This window comes from Octodon degus, unplaced genomic scaffold, assembly GCF_000260255.1.
Source record: "Octodon degus isolate 3935 unplaced genomic scaffold, OctDeg1.0 scaffold00031, whole genome shotgun sequence".
Taxonomy (NCBI): domain Eukaryota; kingdom Metazoa; phylum Chordata; class Mammalia; order Rodentia; family Octodontidae; genus Octodon; species Octodon degus.
This window is the reverse complement of record NW_004524607.1, coordinates 12,489,664-12,514,572: the sequence shown is the minus strand read 5'-3', so window position 1 is coordinate 12,514,572 and position 24,909 is coordinate 12,489,664. Positions and strand designations below refer to the sequence as shown.

General features: G+C 46.2%; 1 protein-coding gene across 5 annotated transcripts in view; it reads left to right on the top strand.

Annotated features, from left to right (window-relative positions):
- Positions 1 to 24,909, top strand: part of Mad1l1 (mitotic arrest deficient 1 like 1) — a 356,419-nt gene that overhangs the window by 55,170 nt on the left and 276,340 nt on the right. For 4 of the 5 annotated variants that reach the window (XM_023713536.1, XM_023713535.1, XM_004629681.2 and 1 more), the window contains exon 10: positions 17,554 to 17,640. The exons of the other annotated variant lie outside the window; for it this stretch is intronic. In XM_023713536.1, coding sequence (XP_023569304.1) covers positions 17,554 to 17,640 — 87 coding nt within the window. The remainder of the gene's footprint in view (positions 1 to 17,553; positions 17,641 to 24,909) is intronic. 5 annotated transcript variants of the gene reach the window in all.

Here is a 24,909-nt window from a genome sequence, read left to right as displayed (position 1 = left end):
ACGTTTTCTTAGTTTCTAATTCCACTGTTGCTATCCTGTGTCTTGGCTATGTGTGTATGTTCTTTGGGAAGTGTTTGGTTTAAGTCCTTTATAAGTTTCATTGTGTTGTTTTTGTTACTGATTTTTATGAAATCTTTATTCTGGTTACAAGTTCTTTTATTAAGCATATGTCTTGATACCCACTAGTCTTTTTGTTTTCTTAGTTTTTAAATTACTGAGATATAGTGTATATACCACAAAACAGGAAGTTTAGAAATGTGTAATTTGGGGGTTTTTAGTATATTCATAAGATTATACAACTGTAGTGGCTGTCTGATTCCAGAACCCTTTTGTACTCCCCAAAATAAGATCCTTTCCATCAGCCTCTGGCCATTTTCTGTTTCTGTGGACTTGCCTGACCCAAACATTGTGTACCGGTGGAGTCATATGGTAGATAGCTTTTGTGACTGGCTCCTTTTACTCAGCATGGTATTTTCAGAGTTTATCCCACTGTAGGGTAGATCAGTCCCTCATTCTTCGTTCCTCCTTTTTATGACTAAGTGACACTCCATGCTTGGTTTTTATAGACATCAGTTGGTAGGTGTTTGGTTGTTACCACTTTTTGGCTATTCTGATTGGTGCTGCTATGAACAATCACATGTATGTTTTTGTCTGAGCATGTTTTCAGCTCTCAGGAGCATATCCCTAGGAAAAGAGTTACTGTGTGATGTGTTTTTAACACTGTTAGGAGTCACCAAACTGTTTTCCACAGTGGCTTACCACTTTACCTTCCTGCCAGCTGTGTGTGAGGGTTCCCCCTTCCCTACATTTCCACTAATGCCTGCTGTTTGCTTTTGATGATAGCCACAGTAGTGGTACAAAGTCATATGTCTCACTGTGGTTTTAACTTATATTCTATAGCTAAACTGAAGGAGACTTCAGTGGTGACACCTGACAAAGATACAGACATTACAGAGTTAGTTCAGGAAAGCCAGGCAGTAGAAAACAAGTACAGCTAGCACAGGCTGGCTAACACCCTGGGGAGGGTAGAGAATTTGATTTCCAGAACTGCCACAAAAACTACAAGCCATCTCAGAGACCAGAAAAGTAGAACTCACACAGGAAGAAAAATAGTCAATAAGAACATAATAAGAATAAAAAGAAATTATAAAAAGGAACCAAATAGGATTCTATAGTTGAGAAAGAAGCATACTCCCTGAAATGGAAATTTACTAGATAAGCTCAGCAGCAGCTTTGAGCAGCAGAGGAAGGAAGCAGCAGACTTGAAGGTAGGTCAGTCAAGATTATTCAGTATGATGAATGGAAAGAAAACAGTGGAGAAAAGAGAAGAGAGGAGACACTTCCTTGGCAAGTCAGTTTCACAGGTATTGGAGGTGCTGTCCAAGGCCTTTGTGCAGGTGAAGGCACTGGAAGATGTCAGGGCTGGAAAGGAAGAAGAGTAAATGATAATTTTATACATAGAAAAATCTGAATACATACATGCTTAAGTCTAGTAAGCAGTTTCAACAGAGTTGGAGGAGTCAAAATTGATATTTAAAAATCAACATTTCTCATCCCCAAGTCAGTGTAGCAGTTGTTGTGGTTAGAGATATTTTAATTTCTTAAATGGTTTTTGTTTTGTTTTGTTTTTATTTTTTGAAACAGAGTCTTGCTATATAGCTCAGGCTGATCCTGAACTTCCTATATACCCCAGTCTGGTCCTGAACCTGCAACAGTCCTCCTGCCTTAACCTCCCAAATGCTGGGATTACAAGTGTGTGCCACCATGCCTGACTTGGAATCCGTATTATTCCATTGATATACCCATGTCCTCATGTGAGTCCTACACTGGGTTGGGTGCTATAACCTTAGACCAGGTCTTGAAATCTGGAAGTGCAAATCTCTTAAGTTGGTTGTTGTATGGTGGTTCAGTTGTTAAAGATTCTTTAGCTTTTCTCTGCACATTTTGGAAATAGGTCATCAATATCTACGAAACAACTAGGATTTTTGTTGGTTTTGCATTGAATTTATAGGTCATTTTGGAGAGAGTTTACCCTTTAATTGTGACCTTTCCAATTCATTTTTTGCCATAATTTTATTGATAAACAAATAGCAATGAGATAGTTTCAAATCAAATCGGTAGGACAGTTTCAATAATTAACACACTGTCTACATTCTTCTTAGTGGTTAATTGCTGTACAAGATGTGGACTTGATATCCTATTTACAAACACCATTAGAACAAATCATTCTATTCATTAAGAGAATGTAACTATATATCTGTCCTAACCACTTTGAATACACAGATACAAAATGGACATTCATCTGTATACCCTTTTTTTGTTAAGTTCCGTTATTTGAATATTATAGGTGTGCAAACTCAGCAAAATATTCTAAAAAGGGTCTGATAAGGTCAGTGAAATTCCCTCAGGATTTATCCTGGGATCCTGTACCTCAGATTGTAGAACCTGTGTCAGTGTCTTATTTATTTATTTATTTATTTATTTCAGTCCTGGGGATTGAACTCAGGACCTTGCACTTGCCAGGCAAGCACTTATGCTCCTGAGCTATATTCCCGGCCCTCCAATTCATAAACATAATACATCTCTTCATTTTACTTTGCTTGGCAGTTTTTCTTTTCTTTCTTTCTTTCTTTCTTTCTTTCTTTCTTTCTTTTTTTTTTTTTTTTTTTTTTTTTGAGACAGTGTCTTGTTATGCAGTTCAGGTTGTCTTGGAACTCACTATGTTGCCCAAACTAGCCTTGAACTCATGGCAGTTCTCCTGCCTCAGCTTCCAAAGTGCTGGAATTGTAGGCATGGGCCACTATGCTCAGCTTTTTTATTTTTAAATATAGTGGTATAATAGATTATTTGTTTATAGGCGTCAACTATTTTGAACTTGCTAATTGTGGAAAGGAGAATTGCAAGTACTACTTTTCTAATTAGATAGGGAATGTTGAAATTAATTAACAAGTAGGTGCTGAATTGTGGAAAGTAGTCTGTATGCATAGAACTATAGTAGGTGCATCTTAAAGGCTAGAATTTGTGTTTTTGTATCATTTACCAGTCATTTACATTGATGTCAGTTTTTTTTCAAATTACCAAGTCATAAAATGGCTTAAAGGAGAGGAAAGTTGGAAATAACCTTAATGTGTAAGCTGGACAAGACACAAAATCATCTGTACCCTCCATTTACATTTGTTTTGTCTTTCTCTTTGTGATTTTAACAACTTCAATGAAAAAGTAAGACTAGCCCTGTTATTTATGTGGGTGCATTAAAAGCATTACTTTACCTTTTAGTTCACCCTTCCTCCCTTTTTCCTTGTCTTCCTGTTTCTTTTTTTCTTTTTCTTTTTTGGTGGAATCGGGGATTGAACTCAGGCCCTTGCACTTGCCAGGCAAGCGCTTATTCTACTGAGCCATCTCCCCGGGCCCTCATTTTTCTTTTGCAGTGCTGAAGATTTCACCCAGGACCTCACACACTCACATACGATCACGTGCTGTACCACTGAGCCACGTGTCCCAGTCCATAAGTCTTTTCTTTGGCTTGACAATATCCTAGTGCAGTTGTGATCAAGTTGATCTGTAGAAACGTTCATGAAACTACCATTGTTTGTTCTTTCAAGGCCTGGTATTCAAGCCTAGTAAAGTCCCTGCCACATTTGTGTGCCACAGCAGTAGACTTGGGTGAATTATGCTTTCCGTGGTGTTCCTCAAACATGTAAAAGTTTCTGGTATTTGAGGAAGTGGCTTACTAGTAATGTGTAAGGCTGATCTCTGGAAGCCCAGTACCAGGCTGTTTTTCCTAGGAAGTTGTTGACATTGCCTGCATAAATACAGCAGTCTTTGACCCTTAAAAGTGGGCTGTTATGCTTTCCTGAATAAGCACTGTTCTCAAATGACACTTGAGGTGAGGCAGTGGCTACATACTTTGCCCAGTTATATGTTGTTGACAGGAATGAGGGATTCTTGTCCAGCCTGTGCAGATAGCTGTGCTGCCATGAAAAGCAGGCAGACTCAGAAGGGTTCTTGGATTTTGGGATGTCAGTGAGGGTCAGATAATGTTAAAAAATGTCCCATTTCATTTTTCTCAAAGTACACTAAGTTGTCATTGCTTAAGAAGCCTGAGAAGAAAGCTTTTTTGCTTCCTTATGTATCCAGAAAATAGAGCATAAAGCCAGCACCCATCAATGACCTCAATAACATTTCCCTCTTTAGTTCTTTCACTTCTGTGTAATTAGTTCTTACACTGTTACATCTTGGGTTAATGGTCTCGTGAAACCATGTGCTTCTTGGCTAAAAGGAATTTGGACATCCTGACTCACTTGATCTGCTGTGTGATGTCTAGATGTGGTCTAGCTGATGTCACCACTGAGGTGTATGAGTAGCGTCACTAGTTAGAGGTTGGCTAGGTCCTTTCCCTGAGCCTCCCTGTGTGCCCTACTTACTTTCTCATTGCTGAGACACAGCACCCAACACCCACAGCTCAAAGGAGGAAAGGCTTATTTTGGTTCACAGTTTGTAGAGGTTTTAGTCCACAGTCAGCTGACTCCAAGGCAGGGTGGCACAGCAGTGGAAACAGCATGATCAAAGGAGAAAGGAAGGAGACCCTTCCTGGTCCTGCTCCCGTGACTCACTTTGCCCAGCCAAGCTTCATGTCCCACATCACATTTTGCTGTAACTGCACCCCCAAGATTCAATTACTTCCTTCCCCAAAAGCTCCATCTATGAGCTCTTGAGGCTTTTGAGGAACATATAGATATAAACCATGATAGTACCCTTGCTGTGTAAGGTGCACACTAGCTGGCCCTTTCCACTGAGTGTCCAGGCCAGCTGTATCACAGTGAAGCAGAACTGTCCAGGGATGACACAGATTTGCTGTCAGTGGGGAGTTTATTCCTGGTAATTTGCAAATGTAAGGTGTCTCATGTGGTTTCACAAGAATAATACAAGTGACAAGGAAATTGGGCTGTTTCTGTGGTATCCAAAACAAAGATAAAAAGGCAATTAAAAAATTAGACATAATATCACTAAGGATAATGATTAAGCCTTTTTCAGAGTAGTCACATCTTATTCATCAAAGTGGGCGAATGTAATTTTTATAGAGAAAGCAATCGTGAGGTACAACACATAATACTGAGACAGAATAGTCCAGTAATGCACTGAAGGCTGTTAGGTGAAGAGATTTACCAAGTCTGAATAGCATTAGACATTTCTGTTTCTACAGAACATCACAGGTAAGTGCATCTATACGTGAAACTGGCCTAGAAGATGCTCGATTCAGATGTTTGTCTGAATAATGTGGCCCAGCGACAGACAGTAACTGAAGCTTTGACTCTTGCTCTGTGTTGTCACCCATGCCTCCAGTAAGCACTTGCAGGACTCTGATACAGCAACACAAAAGTTTTGTGTCTGAGTTTTGCCCATCTGTTTTGGACAATTTTGGATGAGGTTTGGCAGTTTAAGAAGCACAGGGTAGAACTGGCAAATCAGCAGCCTCTCATTAGCTTTGCAGAAGACAGACAAAGCAGTGCAGGAAAGGGGGTAATAATCATGACTGTCAGGTGGCCTTGGGTGAGTGGGATAAGAATTGATGGTGCATCGGGGTGCAAGAACCTTGTCCTAGAACATTGTAGGTGACACCCCCGAAAGGCTGCAGTGCAGGGTGAAAGGAGGAGGCCCTAGCAGGCCTGGCTCTGTGGGCACATGGACTGGAAGCCTGCAGCCTACTGGCACATCTGTTTGTTGCTGCATAAGGGATCTGGTGCAGGAGATAAGCAGAGAGGTACAGAAGGTGTCATTGTCTGTGCAGATCCCTTGTAAGCCAACACTTTTTTTTTTTTTTTGCGGTACCAGGGATTGAACTCAGGACCTTGCACTTGCCAGGCAAGCACTTATTCTGCTCAGCCATTTCTGCAGCCCTTCTTGTAAGCCAACTCTTATCTTGATGTCACTTTGGTAGAAGTGCTGTTACAAATGGGAGGAAAGGATAGCTTGTGGGTAATACATGGGTTATGGGGTGGGGCTGGCAGAGCTGTGGCTTTCAGGTGAAGCCCCTGTCAGGGCTTAAAGAGAACAGTTTGTATTAACAGAAGCAAGCTGGCATCATTTAAGTGGTGTGCTTAGGGACAGGGTTGTTGGGCCAAAAAGCCTTGGTGGTCTTTCCCTTCTCCACCCTTTCATAAAATCTTTAAAAATTCTTTTCTCACCCTTTTCTTTGTGATGCTTCTGCTGTTATCTGGGAGCACAGCCCTGACTCCCCAGTACCAGTAAGGATTGAATGGTCGAATGTTGGACCCTTTGTGCCTGGAAGGTGTCTGCAGAAGGGGAGGAGATGGCCTTCTGTGTCCTGTAGAAGCCCTGCCCACTTTTTTTTTTTTTTTTGGAACCGGGGATTGAACTCAGATCCTTGCATTTGCCAGTCAAGCGATTGTCCTACTGAGCCATCTCCCTGGCCCTGCCTGCCTACTTTTGTCTGCCTTTTACATTGGGACCCCACTTGGCATCTCAGGGCCTGCTTGTGTGAGACTGTGTCACTGTACCTGCTTTCATCACCGATGCAGGAAATGGCTTCAGTGTAGCCCAGGTTTGGATTGGTCTGTTTGCCACTTCTCGTATGCTGCATGGTCCCTTGGGCTAGAGCCCCAAAGCCTGACGGGGTAGGGCTGCACCTTCATTGAGACCCTCCAGAGCCTAGGTCGAGTGAATCCAGTGACTGTTCACTCAGTTTGGTACCTTTCTTCCTCCACATGTGGCAAAGGGATGATGTAGGTGTCTCCTTCTGGAAACCAGGGTGTGTTGTGGGGAGGTGTGGGCTGTAAGCACGCAGTGTGCGCAGGTTTGTACTTTTTCTCTGGCAGCCTAGGAAGCAGTGTCCTTTGGCTTTCTATGAACAGGCGGCTGCCTCTCAGCTGGGAAAACTCAGGCAAGATGTTGAACCTCATCTGTCCCAGATGTTTTTCCCTATAAAGTGGGGTCAAGGCCCGTCCTGACCCCAAGATGCTCAGTAAGTGTTCTGGTTGCTGTTTCTCTTTAAATTAGTATTGGGGTTCTCAGAGTTTTCTCCTCAAATCTTTCTATACCATGTTCTTCAGCTGGAGTCCCCCAAAATGTAGTATTGTGTGACATTAGGCCCTTGGAGATGCTGCTGATCCTGTCTTGCCAGGCTCTCCATGTTTTGATGTGACCTCAGAAGTTGTTCAGTCTCTGTTGCCTGTGCTGCTGCTGCTAGCATCCCAAGCATATTGCTTGTTGCCTCTTACCCCCAGCCTCCAGGTCTTGCTGGGGATTGTTGATTCTGTCCCTCGGTCTTCCCAGGCCCTGCTTCTTCTAGCCATCTCTGCTACACTCATGTTCCCTTTCTGAGCAATGCCCACCTTGTTACTCTTGCCCCTGCTCTGTATTTTCCAGCCTACCCTGCACTCAGCACTTAGGGATCTCTGGGGTTCTGGGATGAAGTGGTAGATATGAGGCTCTGCTGACCCCAGTCAGTCACCAGGTGAAGTGTTCCTCTGTCCTTGCAGCTGCTTGGACTTTGCTTGCCTCAGCTGGCCTCCTTCACTGCCACAGGGTATTTTAAGGTGTGTCTACTCTTGCTGTAAACATCACAGTGTGAACCTAGTTGTGCAGCCCCTTAAGAGCATAGCTTAGAGTTTGTCTGTAGATCAAAGCAGCCCCATGTCTGTGGTATCCACCCTGAAGCTCACTGTATGAACCATATCCCTGTAAGTGTAGCACCCTGGGGGAGCTAAGGCAGGAGAATCACATGTTCAGGCCCAGCCCTGGCAACCTCATGGGCCCCTGTGTCAAAATAAAGAGACAAGAAAGGGCTGTGGCTATAACTAGGTGCAGAGGTTAATGAGTACATACATACATACATACATACATACATACATACAAAGCAAACAAAGTTCTTTGTCACACTAGAATAAAATTCAGTGTCTTCCCCATGGCTCCAGGGCTGTCCTGTGCAGTCTGCCTCTTCCCACTGCAGGCTGATGGTCCTGCTCTGCCTTCTTAGTTTCCCTTGCAGGGTTCTGCCTCAAGGACTTTGCCCACACTACACACTCTGCCTAGAGTCTTACTTAGTGTCTTCACCCAAGTTTTGTTCTTGCATATTATTCACATACCTAGGGGAAACAGATCCTTAGGCTGTTTTTGTGTTTGAAAAGAGAATTGCAAATCAGAATGAGGCTTCCTAGTCAGTTCCTCTTACTTAAAGGATGATTAAACCAATGTTCCAAAAGGTCTGGTAACTAGCTAGCCCAGGGCCACACAGCAAGCCCGGGATGAGCCTGGGGCCATAACCCAGGTCTCTGTGTACTTGGCTCTTCTTTCCCTTTTCTCCCCTTTTGTTGCTCAGTGAGTTCAAAGAGAGCATTTCACTAATGATGGCTCCTCTCTGAGTTTCTGTATCCACTAAGTCCTTTGTTCACACATTGCCTTTGATTGTTTCCCTAGAAGACAGACTTACTTGATTTTTAATTCAGTGTTCTTTTCTCTATAGTCTGTTGCTTCTCCACTGGAAGAATCCTTGTAGGTAGGGCAGGTGTGTCTGGAACTGCTAAATTTATTATAGGAGAGTCTTTCTAATGTTTGATGGTAGAAGTCCTGGTCAAGCATGGAGCAATCAGGAATGATAACCTGGATCCCTGACATTACAATGTCAGTCGATTTCTCCCAACTGGCTTCCAGGCCTGCTTACAGCAGCATACCTGTTGCCCTGGGTGAGATACCACTGTGTCAGCCATCTGTCTTATCCTCCGTGGTCTTGGCCTTGGATGTTGGGGTCCACAGTGGGCGGTTTTATATTGTGAGCTTACCTGGGCCCTCCACCCTGTGAGCTGTGATTGTTTCTGTTGTGAAGAGAGGCGTCTGCCTGTTCCCCCAATGCTGGCATCCCTGGTGGTGTCTAGACAAGTGCTTTTTAAAGAGCTTGCAGTCCAGGTAGGTATTCTCTGGGGCCAGCTTCTGTTGGCCTATAGGCAATTTTTCCTGGTTCTCTCATTGGGGAAGATGGTGCAGGCAAGGAGGCAGTGTTCAGTCCAGACCCCTCTCAGCTCTACTGCTCTGGTTGTGCTCCTACTTGAGGTGATATGGGTGGTATGGCCCTAGGCTGGCTGTGCTCTCCTGGAAGCCTGCCTGCCATGTGCGGTCAGTAACTCCCAGGCTCTGCATGTCTACCCCAGTGCTGAGCTGCTCACCAAAGTTGTGTTTGGAGCCATTTTCCAGCTGCTTTTTCAATGTTTAAAGCATTCAGAGGATCAACTTTTCCAAAGAGTGAGGGAAGCGGGAGAGAAATTACAGCATTTGTTTGAGCAGTTCTGAGAGCTTTTTTTAAAAGCACAAACAGTTCAAAGAGCGCTTCTCGTTAATCAGAGGAATATTCCAGCATCCCTGGGGTGGTCACACTGGCTTAATTGGAACCCAGGCTGCTTTGAAGTCCTTTTAATCCTGCCTGAGCTGGGAGAAAGAATTTGAAGGCAGCAACTGTAAATTTGAAATTTCTTCATTTTATTTACATGTGCCTGGGGACCCATGTAACTTGTTTCCCTGAAGCAGTTAAGCCATGTTGCCACCATGTGGATAGCTGAGTGAGACAGGGACTTTATTAGGCTGAAGGCAGGTAGCTAGCTGGTCTTCAGCAGAAGAGCCACCAAACAATGGCTGTATCAGGTAGCAGGCTATGCAGCTCTGTCATTGCAAATCTTCCTGGAGATCCCAGACTCATGTATCTTCTTACCCTTTGCCCCAGCAGACTGGACCCAGAAGTCTGTTAATTAGCTTCTTAGGGATGGGAGTTTCCACTTACCAGAGCTCGTGTTCTCCTGCCCTGTTCCTGTCCTGCTGAAGTGTAGTCCATATTTTTGTGCCATGGCTTCTTGTTGGTGGTTCATTGTGAGACAGATTTGCTCTTCTCCAGCTCCCTGTTTATATCTTATTGCCTCTTGCTGAGCAAGGTCTACTCCTCCTGCTCTGCACAGGTGGGACGTGGGAGCCTAGGGTCCCAGGTGGGCACAGCAGTGGCCAAGGCTGTGGCCTGGCTTTTCTTTTCTAGGCAGCATCTTCTCTGAGCTACCTAGGTAGTGGAGACAGGTACTCTTGGCCAGCACATTATTATGAGCTGTGTGATGGCTCCAGTGTTGCTTGAGCTGGGCAGTGTGTGTACATTTGCATACTGCAAATCTTGGCAGGTGAACCAGCCCCCATCGGTGTGTTTTTTTGTTAATGTATTTAGGGCAGGGTCTATAGGGTCTAGCTATACAGATCATACTCATAGTGATCCTCCTGTTTTCAGCCTCCCAAACGCTGGGATTACAGGCACACACTGTCATGCTGTCTCAGCATGCCCTGGGGGTGGGGCTGGGGGCGGGGCCAGGGCCTTGGCATGGCAGGCAGGGCATGGCAGGCAGGGGATCGAACCGGTCCACTGTATCTGCCTAAGCACCATAGGGGTGTGTGTGTGTGTGTGTGTGTGTGTGTGTGTGTGTGTGTTTTGGCAGAACCAGGGATTGAACTTAGGACCTTGCACTTGCCAGGCAAGCACTTATTTTACTGAGCTATCTCCCCAGCCCACCATAAATGTTTTTGATCACTCTGGATGTTGTAGAATTCTGCAAGTTGGCTTGGCAGCTCCAATTTCATGGTTTTACTTGTCATGGAACTTGCTGTAAATTCTTCCCCCTAAATTCACATTACTTAATTTCACTTGGTTTATACTCAGATGTTGCCACTTTAGAGACCCTTCTGCCCAGCCTGTCTGATGTGGCTGCCTCACATCACTCTGTATCTGTCCCCTGACGTGCACATAACTGTTCATCTTGGGGACATACTGCAGCTGTTGTTAGGTCTGTTGTAGTGTTGTCTGCCCCAAGAAATAGTAAAGCCCAGGGTGGAAGGCAACATGTCTTTTTTTTATCTGTATGGCCTACATAAGACCTGCCTGGGGCCAGACTGGCCTGGAGTAGGGCTTGGTTAGATGTGTGGAGTGAGTGGAGACCCCTTAGAGACACTGAGTCTCTACCTTGCTGCTCTTGAATCAGGTGTTCTGTTTACTTGTCTTCTAAGAGTTGGGCGGTTTTTGGCTTGAGTAAGGGCTTTACATCTTTCCTACAACCCACCTGGCATACCTGCCTGTTTGTGGCTTTAGACTCTGGCTCTGTCATCCGGCATCCTTATCATTTTGTTTGATCCAGGAGTTGGTAAACCTGCCCCCCTCTCAGTGGCCACATGGTTGACAAAGGATTTGGGTGCTGGAGATGTCCAGCAGCAGGGAGAATCATCACAAAGGTCCAGTGATGGCTCAGTGTCCTTAATTAGTGGTTTGTCAGGTTGGGTGGCACTATCCCTGTTTCACAGTCTAGGAAGCTGAACTGGAGCCTGGCTGACTGCAGGGCAGCCCTGCTGAGCCTGTTCCTCTTGCCTGCTTTCTTTCCACTGGTGGGCCTGCTTTGCAACAGTGCCTGGATGGAGATGTTCAGTGTCACCCGTACCTTTTTTGGAACGTGGCTTAAAACAGATAGATGCTCATTTCTGAAAACTTATGGTGGTTATGTAGCAGTTCACTTGATGGGTCAAATAATTGTTTTCTGTAGGTCTTGTTCTAGTGAGTTTGTGCTGGAGAATAGTGGCTGTGCTTGCTTTGAGTGTTGTCTAAGTGGTAGCTCCTGGGGTACTGCCAGCAATCAATAGTAATATTATAGACTATAGTTTCTGTTGTTGATCCTCTGTTTTCAGTTTTCTTATGCCTTTCCTTTTTTCTAAGGAGGCAGTTGAGGTTTGGAGAGGTTAGCTGATTTGTTTGAGGTCAAGTAGTTAATAGTGAGTAAAATTAGAATTTGAGCACTGATCTGCTCCACTTTCAAATCTAAGATGCTATCTCTGTGGCTGCCCTTGTGTTTCTGACAGTTTGTAGAGCCTGTCTTTTAGAAATGAGACCGCAACCTGTGCCTGTATCCCTGCCCTCTGAACTCATGAGGTACTTGCCTCATTCTGTGGGAAATAGGGTGGCAGCGTTGAAGGACTATGTGACCAGTATACCAGTCTTGTTCTGGAAAGCTCTTACAGATCCTGCAGTACTGTGTATCTTATACTACTAGGTCATTCTTAATATTTTAGAAATTTGAAGTGTCTTGTATATGGTGTCTTTAAAGCATATGTGTAGGTATCCATCCTTAGGTTAAAAACAAGAACCTTGAGGAGGTGGACTCTTCTTCCCCAGTCCACTCCTTCCCACTATCCCAGAGCAAGCTCCCAGTGTTGGGTGAGTTGTTCCAGTGGGCTTGCTCCATCCTCAGCCTGCTGCTGCAGTGCCAATTGCTTGTGCTCACGTGGTCACATAATTTAAATGTTACAGAATCTGATGCAAAATAAATGTGTAACAAAATGGTATTTCTTTCTTTTTTTTTTTTTTTTTTGGTACTGGGGATTGAACTCAGGACCCCATGCTTGCCAGGCAAATGCTTATTCTACTGAACTATCTTCCTGGCCCACAAAATGATATTTCCGAGAAAATAAAAGTTAAATGCTCAAAGCATTTCCTTGAGAAAGACTCAAAGGAAACTCATTGACACATTGGTGTTAAATGAGGCAAATTGACTGTATTAAGAGGAAGGTTGTAAAGTATAGGATGGTTGGAGGTGTCCTCTTTAAGGAAACAAAGGTAAAAATCACATATTATGTGTTGTACATGTGATTTATGCAAAAAGTACAAAGTGAAGCTCCTTTAAACTTAAATCCAGTTAGTAGACTTATGTTTAAAGAAGAAGTTTGCAGTTTGAGAGATAATTATGTAGTTTTATTGTTTTTTTGTTGAAAAGTTTGAGAGGCGCATATCGTGTGACTCCCCTCTGAACCAGCTTTTGGCATCATCATCATTTGGCAGTCTTGTTCATTTCAGACAGGAATCCTTTCACCAGTGTTTATTGCCACATTTGCAAGGCAAATTATTTGTGTTATACATAGCTGAACATCATTTAGGAATGGTTTGACTTTTTTGTTATAAATGTTATAGCTAGATTTTGTGCATTAATTTGTCATGGGAATAATTTTTCTTTTTATTAAATTTTTCTATAGTACCTGACTGCCAGTGTAGGGTTACAGTGCCAATCTTTAAGAAATTGTTTTTATTAAAGAGCTATTGTATTTCTTTGGCACAGAGTAATTAACAATTGTAAAGGTATCCAGAGAGCTAAATCCTCCAAGCCTGTTCGTCTGCTGCTCCCCCCCCCCCCGAAGCCATTGTTACTTCTTTCTTATCCTTTAGGTGTCTTTAATGCATATATAAGCCAGTACTGGTGTACAGTTTTTCTTTTATACAAATGGCATAGTATACCCTTGTTCTGCTTCTTGTATTTTTATTTAGCATGCATTTTTGGAGCCCTAATATTAATATATAAAAAGATTCTATGTTTTTTTTCCATTGATTTTGTTCAGGTTCCATTGTATGAATGGACTATAATTTAGGCCACCAGGAACACAGAATTTGTGACTCAGTGGACTGAGCTCAGACCCAGCTGGCTTATAGTGTTCTAGAGAGGTAACGTGGTTATTCCTTCTTTTGACTTACATTTTTTGAAGCCTATGATTGTGCTGGGGGAAAAGCAGAATAAAATATAAAATGTATGCAGTCTTTATAGAGCTTTCATTGTGATTATGGAGAAAGATAGTGCCCACGTTAATGGGTGGCACGTAGTCTGTAGGAGTGAGAGTCTATGCTGTGAAGGGGAGGAGTGCGGGAGAGGCGCTGAGGGGTGAGGGCTGGCGGCAGGAGGGTACTATTTGAATAGGAAATCAGGGCAGGTCCACCTGAAACAGCATAGCCTAAAAGGGGTGAGGCGGGGAGCCCCAGTAGATGTGGGGGGGCATTCTGGAAAAGATACACAGTGGACCTGTGGGAGGAATGTGGCTGTGCTCAAGGGCTTTTACAAGGTAGTGAATTGGAAAAGTATCTTGCTTTTTTAAAATTTTTTTTTAAAAACTGTTTATTTATTTATTTGGTACAAGGTCTCCCTGTGCAGCTTGGAATCATAGTGATCCTCGTATCTCAGCCTCCCCTGTGCTGGGATTACAGGCATGTACCACCATACCCAGTTTCAGTGGCTGACTCCGCATGCCCAGGGGCTGGCATGGCATATGGTGCTGGGGATCAAACCTAGGTCCTTGTGCTTGCCAGGCAGATGCCCAGACTGCTGAGCTATCTCCCCAGCCCTGAGCATCTGCCTTCTCATCCTGTCCTTGTGAGGCTGTCTGTGTGATGATCACTGACTATAAACAGAGTGGCTCTTAGTGGGGACCTGTTGGTGATGTGCTGCTGTGGGGCCGCTGACGTGTGTGGCCTCGGAGAAGTATGGCAGGTTGTGTGCCAGAGGCAGTCTGTGTCTGCTCCCTGGGCAAAGAATGACCTCGTGTCTGTGCATTAGGGAAATGGGCAGCTTCTTGGAAGATGTGTGAGCTGCGTTGTCATGGTTAGTCTGCATTCACCACTTGATTGGCTTGAGAGATGCCTAAGGGATTCATAAAGCATGTTGTGGGAGTGTGACATAGGGAACTATATTTGGTCCCTTGCTCCTTCTCTGGCTCTTTCCTTTTTTCTCTGCTTCATGGCAGCCCTGAGGTGAGCAGTTTTTCTGCCTCATACTTGTAGCCAGCTGGATTGAAGCCTCTGAAACTGTGAGCCAAAATAAATCTCTCTTCCTTTAAGTTGTACATGTTGGGGTTTTGGTCATAACAACAAAAAGCAACAAAAGACTAATACTTGCGTTACCTACTCTGTGGCCAGGAAGTCCCAGAGCAGCCAGAGCCCTGATGGTGAGATGGCTTTATGCCCCTCACAAGTCCTGCAAAGCCTGGTGGTCATGGAAAATCTGACATTTCTCCTGGTAGCCTCAGGGTTGGGGACAGCAGGCTTGGCCTTCCAAGGGAGCCCTGCCAGGGGTTGAAAGGTAAGGTTTATGTGCAATGTGGACTTAGTCCCTTCTCTCCAGGAAGGCAGCAGCCACTTCTTCCCTGTCCTGGGCACTGTACACAGGCTGTGTCACCCTCCCAACACACCTGTATGCTGGCACCAGAAGTGTCTGGACTGCCCTGTGATGTGTCCTATGAGAGCCTGACACTCTCCTTTCTGTCCTGTGTTTTCTCTTCCTGTCTCAGTATACTTTCAGCAAAGTTAAAAAGCCCATCTTTCTGGATTGTATCCCCTTTCCAGTCAGACTGCCCGAATATCAGCCCCCACAAGAATTGGACTGGGGTTGGAGGCCCTGGAAGTCCTGTTCTGTGGAACAAATAGCACCCTGGAAGAGAGTGCCAGGCTTCTCTTTGTTAACTGCTTTATGGCTGTCACCGTCTCATTCATTTTAGACAGTAGTATCCCCTAGATCTGGTGTCTTTCAGCCTTCTTGAAACTGGCACTTAGGGTTGACAAGAGCCATGGCATCTGCTATTAGAACCTCAAAATAGCTGTGGCTGGGCTGGAGCTGCCTTTGCCTCAGAAATAAATCGGTGGGCTTGATCCCCACAACCCGCTACTATTCTGCACACAGCTGAGTTTGAGTCAAAATTCAGCTGCAAATGGAACAAAAAGCCTTTTTCCCTGAAAGCCCCCAGTTAGAATGTGAAAGCCTTTGCAGCTGAAGCCAGAGTTTTCCACAGCAGCTGTCACAGCTTGGGCTGCAGTTGGAACTGTCACTTTCCTGTCATTTCTGTGTTGGAGGCTCCCAAGGCCCCGAATGCCTCTCACTTTGTAGTAGTGAAATGTGAGTTTCAGAATGGACTGTCGGTGTTATTTTTAGGCCGTGATGGCACTTGGCATGACTCCTTCTAGTTACAAGCACTTAGCTAATCCCTGGAGTGCTCTGGGTAAGCATCTCTGAGTAGCTTTAGCCACACACAGGTCAGGAGGCTTCCGGAAAACAAACACTTCTCCTGCCGTTTGAAAGATGTGGCCCTCTGGTCTCTGGTTGGAGATGTGGAGGAGGCTGTGGCTGCACGTTAATCTGCTCTGATCCCACAGCTCTTGAGGGCTCTCCTTTCCATGCGTAGTGCAGGATGGGCAATGGGAACTAGAGCTCCGCACTTCTCCCTACAGGATTGAGCCAGGCTGCTGGACTTTGGGCTCCTCCTTTGTATGTGTCCTTTGCCCTGCAACCAGTGCCCGAGCATGTGTGGTGGGTGCCTGTCCTCACCAAGCTCCCTGCTCCTTGTTTGTTATGGGCAGCATTATTCACTCTGATAATTTACTGTCTTTTTATATTTTTTCCTTAATTTTCTTTCTGCTTTATACATGTAATATGTGAATTGCCATTAAAAGAAGTGAGCATGGGTTGGCGAGATAGCTCAGTGGACTAAAGTGCCTGCTTAGGCAACCTTAGGCAAGCCTAGGGCCATGGTTCGATCCCTGGCACCACATGCTGTCCCAGCCCCATCCCCAGGGCAGGCTGAGCTGGCCACAGAGTCTGGGTATGGTGGCATATGCTTGTAATCCCAGCACTGGGGCAGCTGAAAACAAGTGGATCACCATGAGTCCAAACTGCATAGTGAGACCCTGAACAACCATATACTTTAAAAATAAGTGCCTATGATACACATAAAGGCACCAATCATCACCACTAATCTCACCTCTGACATGAAGGTACCCTCTGAGAGAGATTTGGGATAAATCCAAGAGTTGATATTCCCTCTAGAATAGTGTCTTGCACACTAAAGTAAGAGTGCAAGAGCAAATGGGGTGTGGGGGCCAGCAACGCGTTCCTGGCAGCTCATTGTGCCAGCCTGCTTGCAGGGAGCAGCTGGAAGCACAGCCTTCAGGAGTCTGTGTCACCTGTTCCAGGAATGTGTAGCAGCTGTGAGCTGCTGACACACATGGCCCCACCCCTCTCTTCTGTGTATTCCTGTGCTCCAGTGCTGATGGGTGGTGAGGAAAGCCAGTGCGTCCTCAGGCCCTGCACCCACGCTTGTGTCTGGAAATGTCCACTGGGAAGTCTCGAGAAAACCTGGAGGTATGCTCTGCTGCAGTGCTGGTGACAAGATGTGGCTTGCGTTGGGTCTTGCTCTGTCCATGCATGGGTTGGACTTTACACAGCTGTGCAGTGCCTGTCAGTTTCAGGTTCCTCACTGAAGGATGGAACCAGTGGAGAACAGAGCTGCTTAGTGCTGGTGGAGTAGTTTTCAATGTTAGGAAGCGGCATGTATGTGGGGAATTGTGTTCCTGCTCTGCCCTGTGTAGCTGCACATGCTGCTGGGGAAGTGAGGACAGAAGCTAAGTCTCGCCAAGTGTGCTCATGGTGCTGGGCCCTTGGTGGTGTTTTGTATACATCATTTGCTTGGCACAGTAACACTGTGTGTTGTGTGTCATCCTTGTTTTCACTAGTGGGATAAAGTGAAGGCTTCTGAAAGCAAATAGCTCATGTTATGTGCCTGGTGGCAGACTGCGGTCTGACTCAGGCTGTGGCAAGTTCTCACAAAATGGACCCTTCTGTCCTAGTCATCAGGCGAGTGTGGGTGCTGGCTCTCTATAGTGTGTGCAGGGTTAAGTTCACTTCTGACACAGCTGGAACTGAGCATGTCTTCTTTATTCCTTAGGACCCCAGAAGACCTTTCTAGATTCATTGTTGAACTGCAACAGCGAGAGCTGGCCCTGAAGGAGAAGAACAGTGTCATTACCAGCAGGTAGGCTGGCTGGGTGCCTACGGGCACACACTTGCTCTGGGTTGTTAGGATGGGGCAGACTGGTACCTTCCTGGATTACACAAAGTATTTACTTTTCACTGCTATAGCAAAGTATCTGAGGCTGAGTACTTTTTAAAGAAAAGAGGTATTTTTTTTTTTTTTTTATCTTATGGTTCTGGAGATTCAAAGGCATGGTGCCAAGATGAACTTAGCTCTTGTGAGAGCCTTACGGCAGGTGGCAGAACTTGTTGTGACCTAGGAAGAGGGAGGGACTGAGTATCCTCCTTCCATAGCTCTTTCCAGCAGCTCTCACAAATGCCAGCCAAAGGGCCTGACAGTTGCCTGTCTCTTCTGGGACAGTATCCTGTATGGCCTGTGAACTCTCCACTAAGCCCTGCTTCCCAGGCCTGTGTGTGGAGGAGTTCTTGGGACTCACTCAAGCATGTGCAAACCATGCCCTTTGGAATAGCCATGGAGTTTGCCTTGGTCGAGATGGTAGGAGCTGGTGGTTGGAAAGCGACATTCCCCAGTGTTCCTGCTGTGTTGTGGTAAGACTCAGCTTAGGCACTGTGGAAATTGTGACACTGCTGAATCATCTCTGGGTCCTTGGTGATTGGCTTCCTGGCTAATGTTCTCGTCAGGATCTGGAGTGTTTCTGTCTTTGCAGCAGCCTGTGGACTTCATCAAGTATAGCAGCTCAGATATCTATCTGTCTGTCTGTCTGTCTGTCTGTCTGTCTGTCTGTCTGTCTGTCTGTCTGTCTATCTATCTATCTATCTATCTATCTATCTATCTATCTATCTATCTATGTCCTTATGGAAAGCCCACAGAGAGTTTTTAGCCTCCTGTTGCCCTTGATATGTGTAACAGGCATCTCACCAGCTGTCTTGAATAGTGTGTCCCCTCCCTCTCTGAGAGGGGCAGCTGCAGGGCTTCTCCAGGGTGTGATGTTAGGGTTTCTTCCTGACACTGCATGTGTAGGATCTTTTCCAACTTGTCTTCTCCAGCTCTGACACCTTCTGCATTTCTAAGGATTCTGTTGGATTTAATTCTGACACTCTCTGGAATGAGCAGGTGCCAGGGCTTGGTCCCACAAATCCACTCCCTCTTGGATGCCAGCGACAAGTATTAGATCCTCAGGATACTCAGACTTTAGTCCAACTCCAAATTCAGGGCATTCCATGTACCCCTTGTCAGATTTGATGATATCCTGACTTAGGCAGGTGATGTATGGTTCCTGATTTACTCTAACTCAGGAGGAGCTGGATGGGAGGGTGCACAGGACAACCAGCAGTGAGGGTGTCCAGGTGGACCCCTGTCAGCCTTCCATGTGATCTCCACCCCCGAAGCTCTTGAATCATTTTTTTTTTTTAATGTATTTGGTTGTTGCAGCGCCTCACTATGCAGCTTAAACTTGTGTTGATCCTCTTGCTTTCAGCCTCTCCAACATAGGGATTATAGGCATACACCACTACACCTGGACTCTGGTTGGCTCAGCCCACCCTGGGGGCAGGGCTGGCACAGCGTGTGATGCCAGGGATTGAACCGTGGGCCCTGAGCTTGCCTAAGCTTGCCTAAGCATAGTCTACTGAGCTATCTTACCAGCCTCATGCTCTTAAATCTTGTTCAAGAGTTTTCATAACCCAGTCTTCAGCCCCTAGACCAGGAAATGAGGCTGAGAGTTCCTACCCTCTGTGGACTCTGATCTTACCAGTCCCCATCCTGAGCTCTGCAGGGGCCAGTTCTAGGCTACCTTGTTAGCACAAACTAGGTATGCTCTAAAGGAGCTCATAATGGATGACAAAAGGTACTTCTGTCACACAGGAGACTCTAAAGGTTCTACTAGGAACACAGACACAAGTTTGTACTCTCTTTAGGTACCTGGCCTCTTGTTGTCTTGCCCCTCAGCTGACTGCTCAGACTGGTTTCTCTCATGCCTTCATGGTGCTGCCCAGGCTTGGATGTCATGTACACAGGCAGAATGGAGAAGCCTCCTATCTGAAACAAAGAAATATTTTCTAGGACACTCCCTCCCCTCTCCCCACAAGGTCCTCCCTAAAACAGGGCCGTGTGCTTGCCTGCCCCAGAGCAGTTATTGACAGAGAGTGTGGGATTGTGTGATAAGCTTCAGGTAGTCTGATTCATGCTTGAGTCACCTGCGATGGGGACTGCTGTATGGTTTGGCCTCCTGAGGTGAGCAGGGCCACAGGGAGAGGCTATGTGCAGTGACATGGCTGGATGGCCTGGTCTGTGAGGAGCTTCTGGAGTCAGCCTGTTTGCTGTTGATTATCAAGCTGCAGGCTCATCCTTCCATAGAGATAGCATTTTAATAATTTATTAATAGCCAGAAGGAAGGGTTTCTTATTTTGGGGGCTGATGTCACTTTGAAAATTGGATTTTAGAAGCAGCTGGTTATGTTGGACATAATCACATCAATTTACTTTATAAAGCTCAAATGATAAAGATTGCCTTTTGCTTTCAAAGCCACTGTCAGATGAAACGGGCATGAAAAGTGATTTGGAATTAAAGCTTTAACGTTTTGCTGGGTGATCCTCTTCATTTTACTCTGACTATGAAAGAGAATGAGCGATCAGTGGAAAAGAGCCTTGTCGGTGTCTTTCTCCCCTTAAACAGTGAGGCGTTTTCTGCATTTACCTGCTTTGACCTGTACAGCAATCCCAGTGTCCAACACAAGTGCCACAAGGAAGGGGGACCCTCTCCACGTCCTGCTCTGCAGCTCAGTTTGTGGTTGAAAGATTAGACTAAATCAGTCTTTTTCTTTTGGGTCAGTTTTGAATGAAGTCTCTTTCAGAGAGCTGCCTATGCCTTGGGTAGTGCAGGCGCATGGGTGGTACAGACCACTGCCCACCTTTCAGGACCTGGGATTCCTCTGTGAATCCATGCAGCTGCCCTGGGTGAAAGGCAAGTGCTAGTGTATCCTGTGGGAGTGGCTGGTGGGTGCTTCATAATTTTCTGTAAATGAGGTAACTTGTAATTACTGTCCATCACTGGGACATAGTGCCTAACACCACACTTTAAAGGAGGTTTCTGTTGGCTCACACTTCTAGAGGATTCAGTCCATAGTCTGCTGGCTCCAAGGCAGAAATGGCACGGTGGAAGGGTGTTGTGAGGGAAATGGTTCAATCCATGGTTCAGGATTCACTGATGAGCTTAATACCCCCCATGACCACCTTAACTTTCAGAAGTCCTGCCTCTGAACCAAGGGCCACCATGCTTCTTTCTCTGTGGTGTTGTGTAGTCCCTAAGAAACTGCCCTGTGGCCTTGTCACATGAGTGGTCTTGTCCTGTGGGCTTAGCAGTGGTGCCTATCTTCACAGATGGGCCGCTCCCTGTCATCTTGGATGTGTTTATGTGCTATTGCACGACAGTCCTGTACTTTTAAAGCCCATTGCTGAGTGCTTTTCTTCTTTGGTGTTTTGCTGTTTTAAACAAAGGTATAGTGTACTTTCTATACCAAGGTCCTTGAACCCTGAATTCTGAGGATGAATTCTACAGTGGGGTCCATATGTCCAAGAAGTCAGCCTTTAGAGCAGCGGTCCCCAATTTTTGATACCAGGGACTGGTTTCATGGAAGACAGTTTTTCTACTTACCCAGCTCATAACTGGCCCAGGGGTTGGGGAATCCCTGCTTTAAAGGATAGGTGTGGTGTATTCTCCAGGTTATAGCTCCTCCCTGAGCAGCAGAGACAAGGCCAGTCTCAAGCACCCTCACCTGGGTGTCACAGCGCCCTCTTTTGCCCATGTGATGTGCAAAATACCTGAGTCTTCCTGCTCTCCATCTGTGTAATGGAGTGTCTGCTGTCTATGAAGGCGGAAACCAGAGTTAGTTCCTTGAATCAGCCTTCTCCTTGGCATTTCTCCTGTGCCCTATAGTGTGGCTTCTGTGGTCTTTCCCAGGTTACTGCAGTAGCTCTGGCCCATGTCCCACTGATTGCTGCCTTCCAGAGTTCGGAGTAGGGTAGATGCTGGCTAAGGGCTATGAGGAGAAAGTACTTCCTGCCATTAAGCTATGTACATACTTTACCCTGTGTTACTGGCGAAGCATGGTTCTCGACTCCATGTTGGATTGCAACTGTCTCTTTGTGGTACTGCAGACTGAACCCAGGGAGCTTTACACTTGGTAGGCAAGTGGTATACCACTGAGCTATAACCCTTGCCCTTTTAAAAATAGTTTATTTTGAGATAGGATCTTGCTAAGCTGTCCAGCTTAGGTTTGAACTTTGAGATCTTCCTGCCTCAGCCTTTTGAATAGCTGGGATTACAGGCTTGCATTACCATACACAGATAGAAATGGTGCATGTTAATGCTTTCAGTCCCCCGGGGCTGGCGTCTGGAAATGCAGTGGTTGGACTGGTGCTTCCTTTTGATCATGGGCTGGCATTTGAGAGATGGGAAACTTCCTGAGCCCCTTCAAATGGCAGGAGATGGGAGACATACTCCCTTTAGAATAAGGAAGGACCTGATGTGGTGTGTCATTTACTCAGCTGTACTTCCTTGTCTTGAAATGGAAAGCATCTCTCTGTAACAGTGCCTACCCCCAAACTGGCCTTACTTCCAGCTGCAATCTGACTCCCACGCAGGAAACCTCACCCTGTTCACTTCCCAGGCCTTGGTTTTGGTTCTCTGAGTGTGATGATGTCTCTTTCCTACATTTACCTGCTCTGCCACCCATCTTCTGAGGGGCTACTGAAAGGCACTCTCAGCCTGTCTGTTGGGAGCCCAGCAGACTCTGATTTAGGCCTGATTGTCACCTCTTGTTGGGCATCATAGCATTAAGGGTCTTGGTTGATCTGTTGTGAAGCAGGAGACACAGGCTTAGGATGCAGACCTATATGTCTCTATGGTTTGAGGGTTGTTATGGCTTATATCTAGACCTCCTCCCCAAGCTTCATGGGCATTGGTGAGGTAACTGACTCATAGGTGTGTGAAACTGGATCAGTCTACTGATTGGTTTATAGCTAGGTGTGATGTTGGAAGGTGAAGCCTAGTGAGAAGAGGCTGGTCACTGTGGGTATGACCTGGAATGGTATATATCCCTCCTCCTCCCTTGATGCCTGCTGCTGCTGGCCACGGCCATGCCTATACCAAGCTTTCTCTGCTGTACCCGTCAGCCATGCCACTGTGCCTTGGCGCTAGCTGACTATGAACTGAAACCTCTACAGACTGAACCAAATAAACCTTTCCCCCTTTGACTTGGGGTATCAAGTATTTTGTCCCAGCAATGAGAGAGTAACCAAGACAGGGGTGGAGGTCAGGTCCTGAGGAACATGTGACTCAGCTGCCATGCAGACTTTCATCACTTCTTTCCTTCGGAGGAGACAGGGGCTGTGAATCCTGTGTGCTTTGTGTGGTGCAGCCTGTCTGACTTAAGGTGTAGCTGCTCAGAATCAGGGGAGAGAGGCTGCTGAGGGAGGTGGGGATGGGAGTGCTTGACTGCCGCCTGCTTGGACCACACTAGCTAGCTTGGCTGTATCTTGGGACTGATGAGCCCTGTGTCTGATCAGCCTTCAAGAGCTCTCTGCTCATATCTGAGTTGTGCTCACCCCAGCTGCTGTGACTGACAGCCATAGCTGTGGACAGGAGACGCGCCTTGCAGCACTTGCAGTCCTGGTCTTTCTGGACTCCACAGAGCCTTAGGCTGGCAGGACCACCTTTGTCAGGGCCCAGGCCCAGGCAGCCACAGAGGAGATGTATTCTTGTTCAGTGAACGGATGAGAGGAGGACATCACTGTCTCATCTAGCAGAGACTGCCACGCACTTGGTTGCTGCGGCACCTCCTGAGAGGGAGTTCGTATCAGTATCGCGGTAGTAATTCTAAGTGTATCTCTTCTCCCACTGTTGTCCAAAGCAGTTAGTCATCCTTGCAGACCTGCTTGGATATAATGAGGCCTTGTCACCCACTGTCTGTGTGAGTTACAGTGCTCCTGAGCTATCCAGATGCCAGCAAGGCCAGTGACAAATGTGTGAGATTCATGATGCTGGGACGTATATCTGCGCATCCCATGGCATGGGCAGTGAGGTAAGCAGCAACTGCTGGCTTTGTGCACAAGCTCCCTGTACTTGAATCTTGGCCCCACCTCCAAGGGGACTTTGTTCTCAGACAGTTTTTAAAATCACTGCCTCCATGCCTCACTTGTCAGAATGGTAGGCATGATGGCATTTGGTTTTGTAAAGGGTGCAGGCAGGTGCCTGGCACCATTGGCAAGTTGTTAGCCAGTAACTGTGGTCATCTTTGATGTTATCATAACTGTCTGAGGAACTGGTAAAAACCACTCCTAGGGGTGCTTGGGGCAAAGCCCCATGGACTCTTCAGCGGGCACCACAGGTGAGCTGATAGTTCTGTGTGTGTGTGTGTGTGTGTGTGTGTGTGTGTGTGTGTGTGTAGCTAGTGGCGATGGTCAGGGGTTGGTTTATGGGTGTATGTCGAAGGTGGAGATGGTGGAATTTGCTGTGGCAGATTTGGTGGGCAGAGGAAAAAATGTGCAGTGACCTGGCTGGCCTGGAGCTGGTCTGGACTGCTTCCCATAGCTGGATCCCCTACCAAGTCTCCTGCTTGTCCCAGCTGGTCACCAGAGTTGTCAAGGCTGTAGACAAAGCCTTGCCATGTCCGTTTGGCTTTTGGTTCTTCATGATGTAAGTGGATCTTGGCAGAAGGTGTTGAGCCAGCCCTGCCTGATGGATTGTCTGTGTCTGTCCTTGTGGGAGCCCCTACAGTGCATGTTTCAGGGATGCAACAGGACCACTTGCTGTTAGCTTTTTTTTTTTTTTTTTTCTTCAGTACCGGGGATTAAACTCAGACCCTTGTGCTTGCCAGGGAAGTACTTATTCCACTGAGCCAACTCCCTGGCCCCACTTGCTGTTAGCTTTGCACCTATCATCTGTGGCACAGGCCAGACTAGGTGCCAGGGAGGTGAGAAGGGTACTGTTGTGCATCCCTATGTATTAAGTCCCACCAGCTTGCTATACAGGGCCAGGGGAGCACCTAGTAAAGTATGAACTCCCTGTCTCCAAAACGTGGGAAGGGAGCGACTCCAGTAGACCCAGATTTTCTGACTGACTTGGTTACACTGACATCCTTATGTTGGCAGTCTGCTGCACTCCTTGAGGAGTCTGGGGGTGTAGCCTTCTGCCTATACCCCTAGCTTCTTGCTTATGTGTACTTGTCAAGAGCAGTTACCCTTGTATTTCTGATACCCATCCCCTTTGTTGTTTTATTTTTGAGACAAGGTCTTGCTACATAGTTTCAGC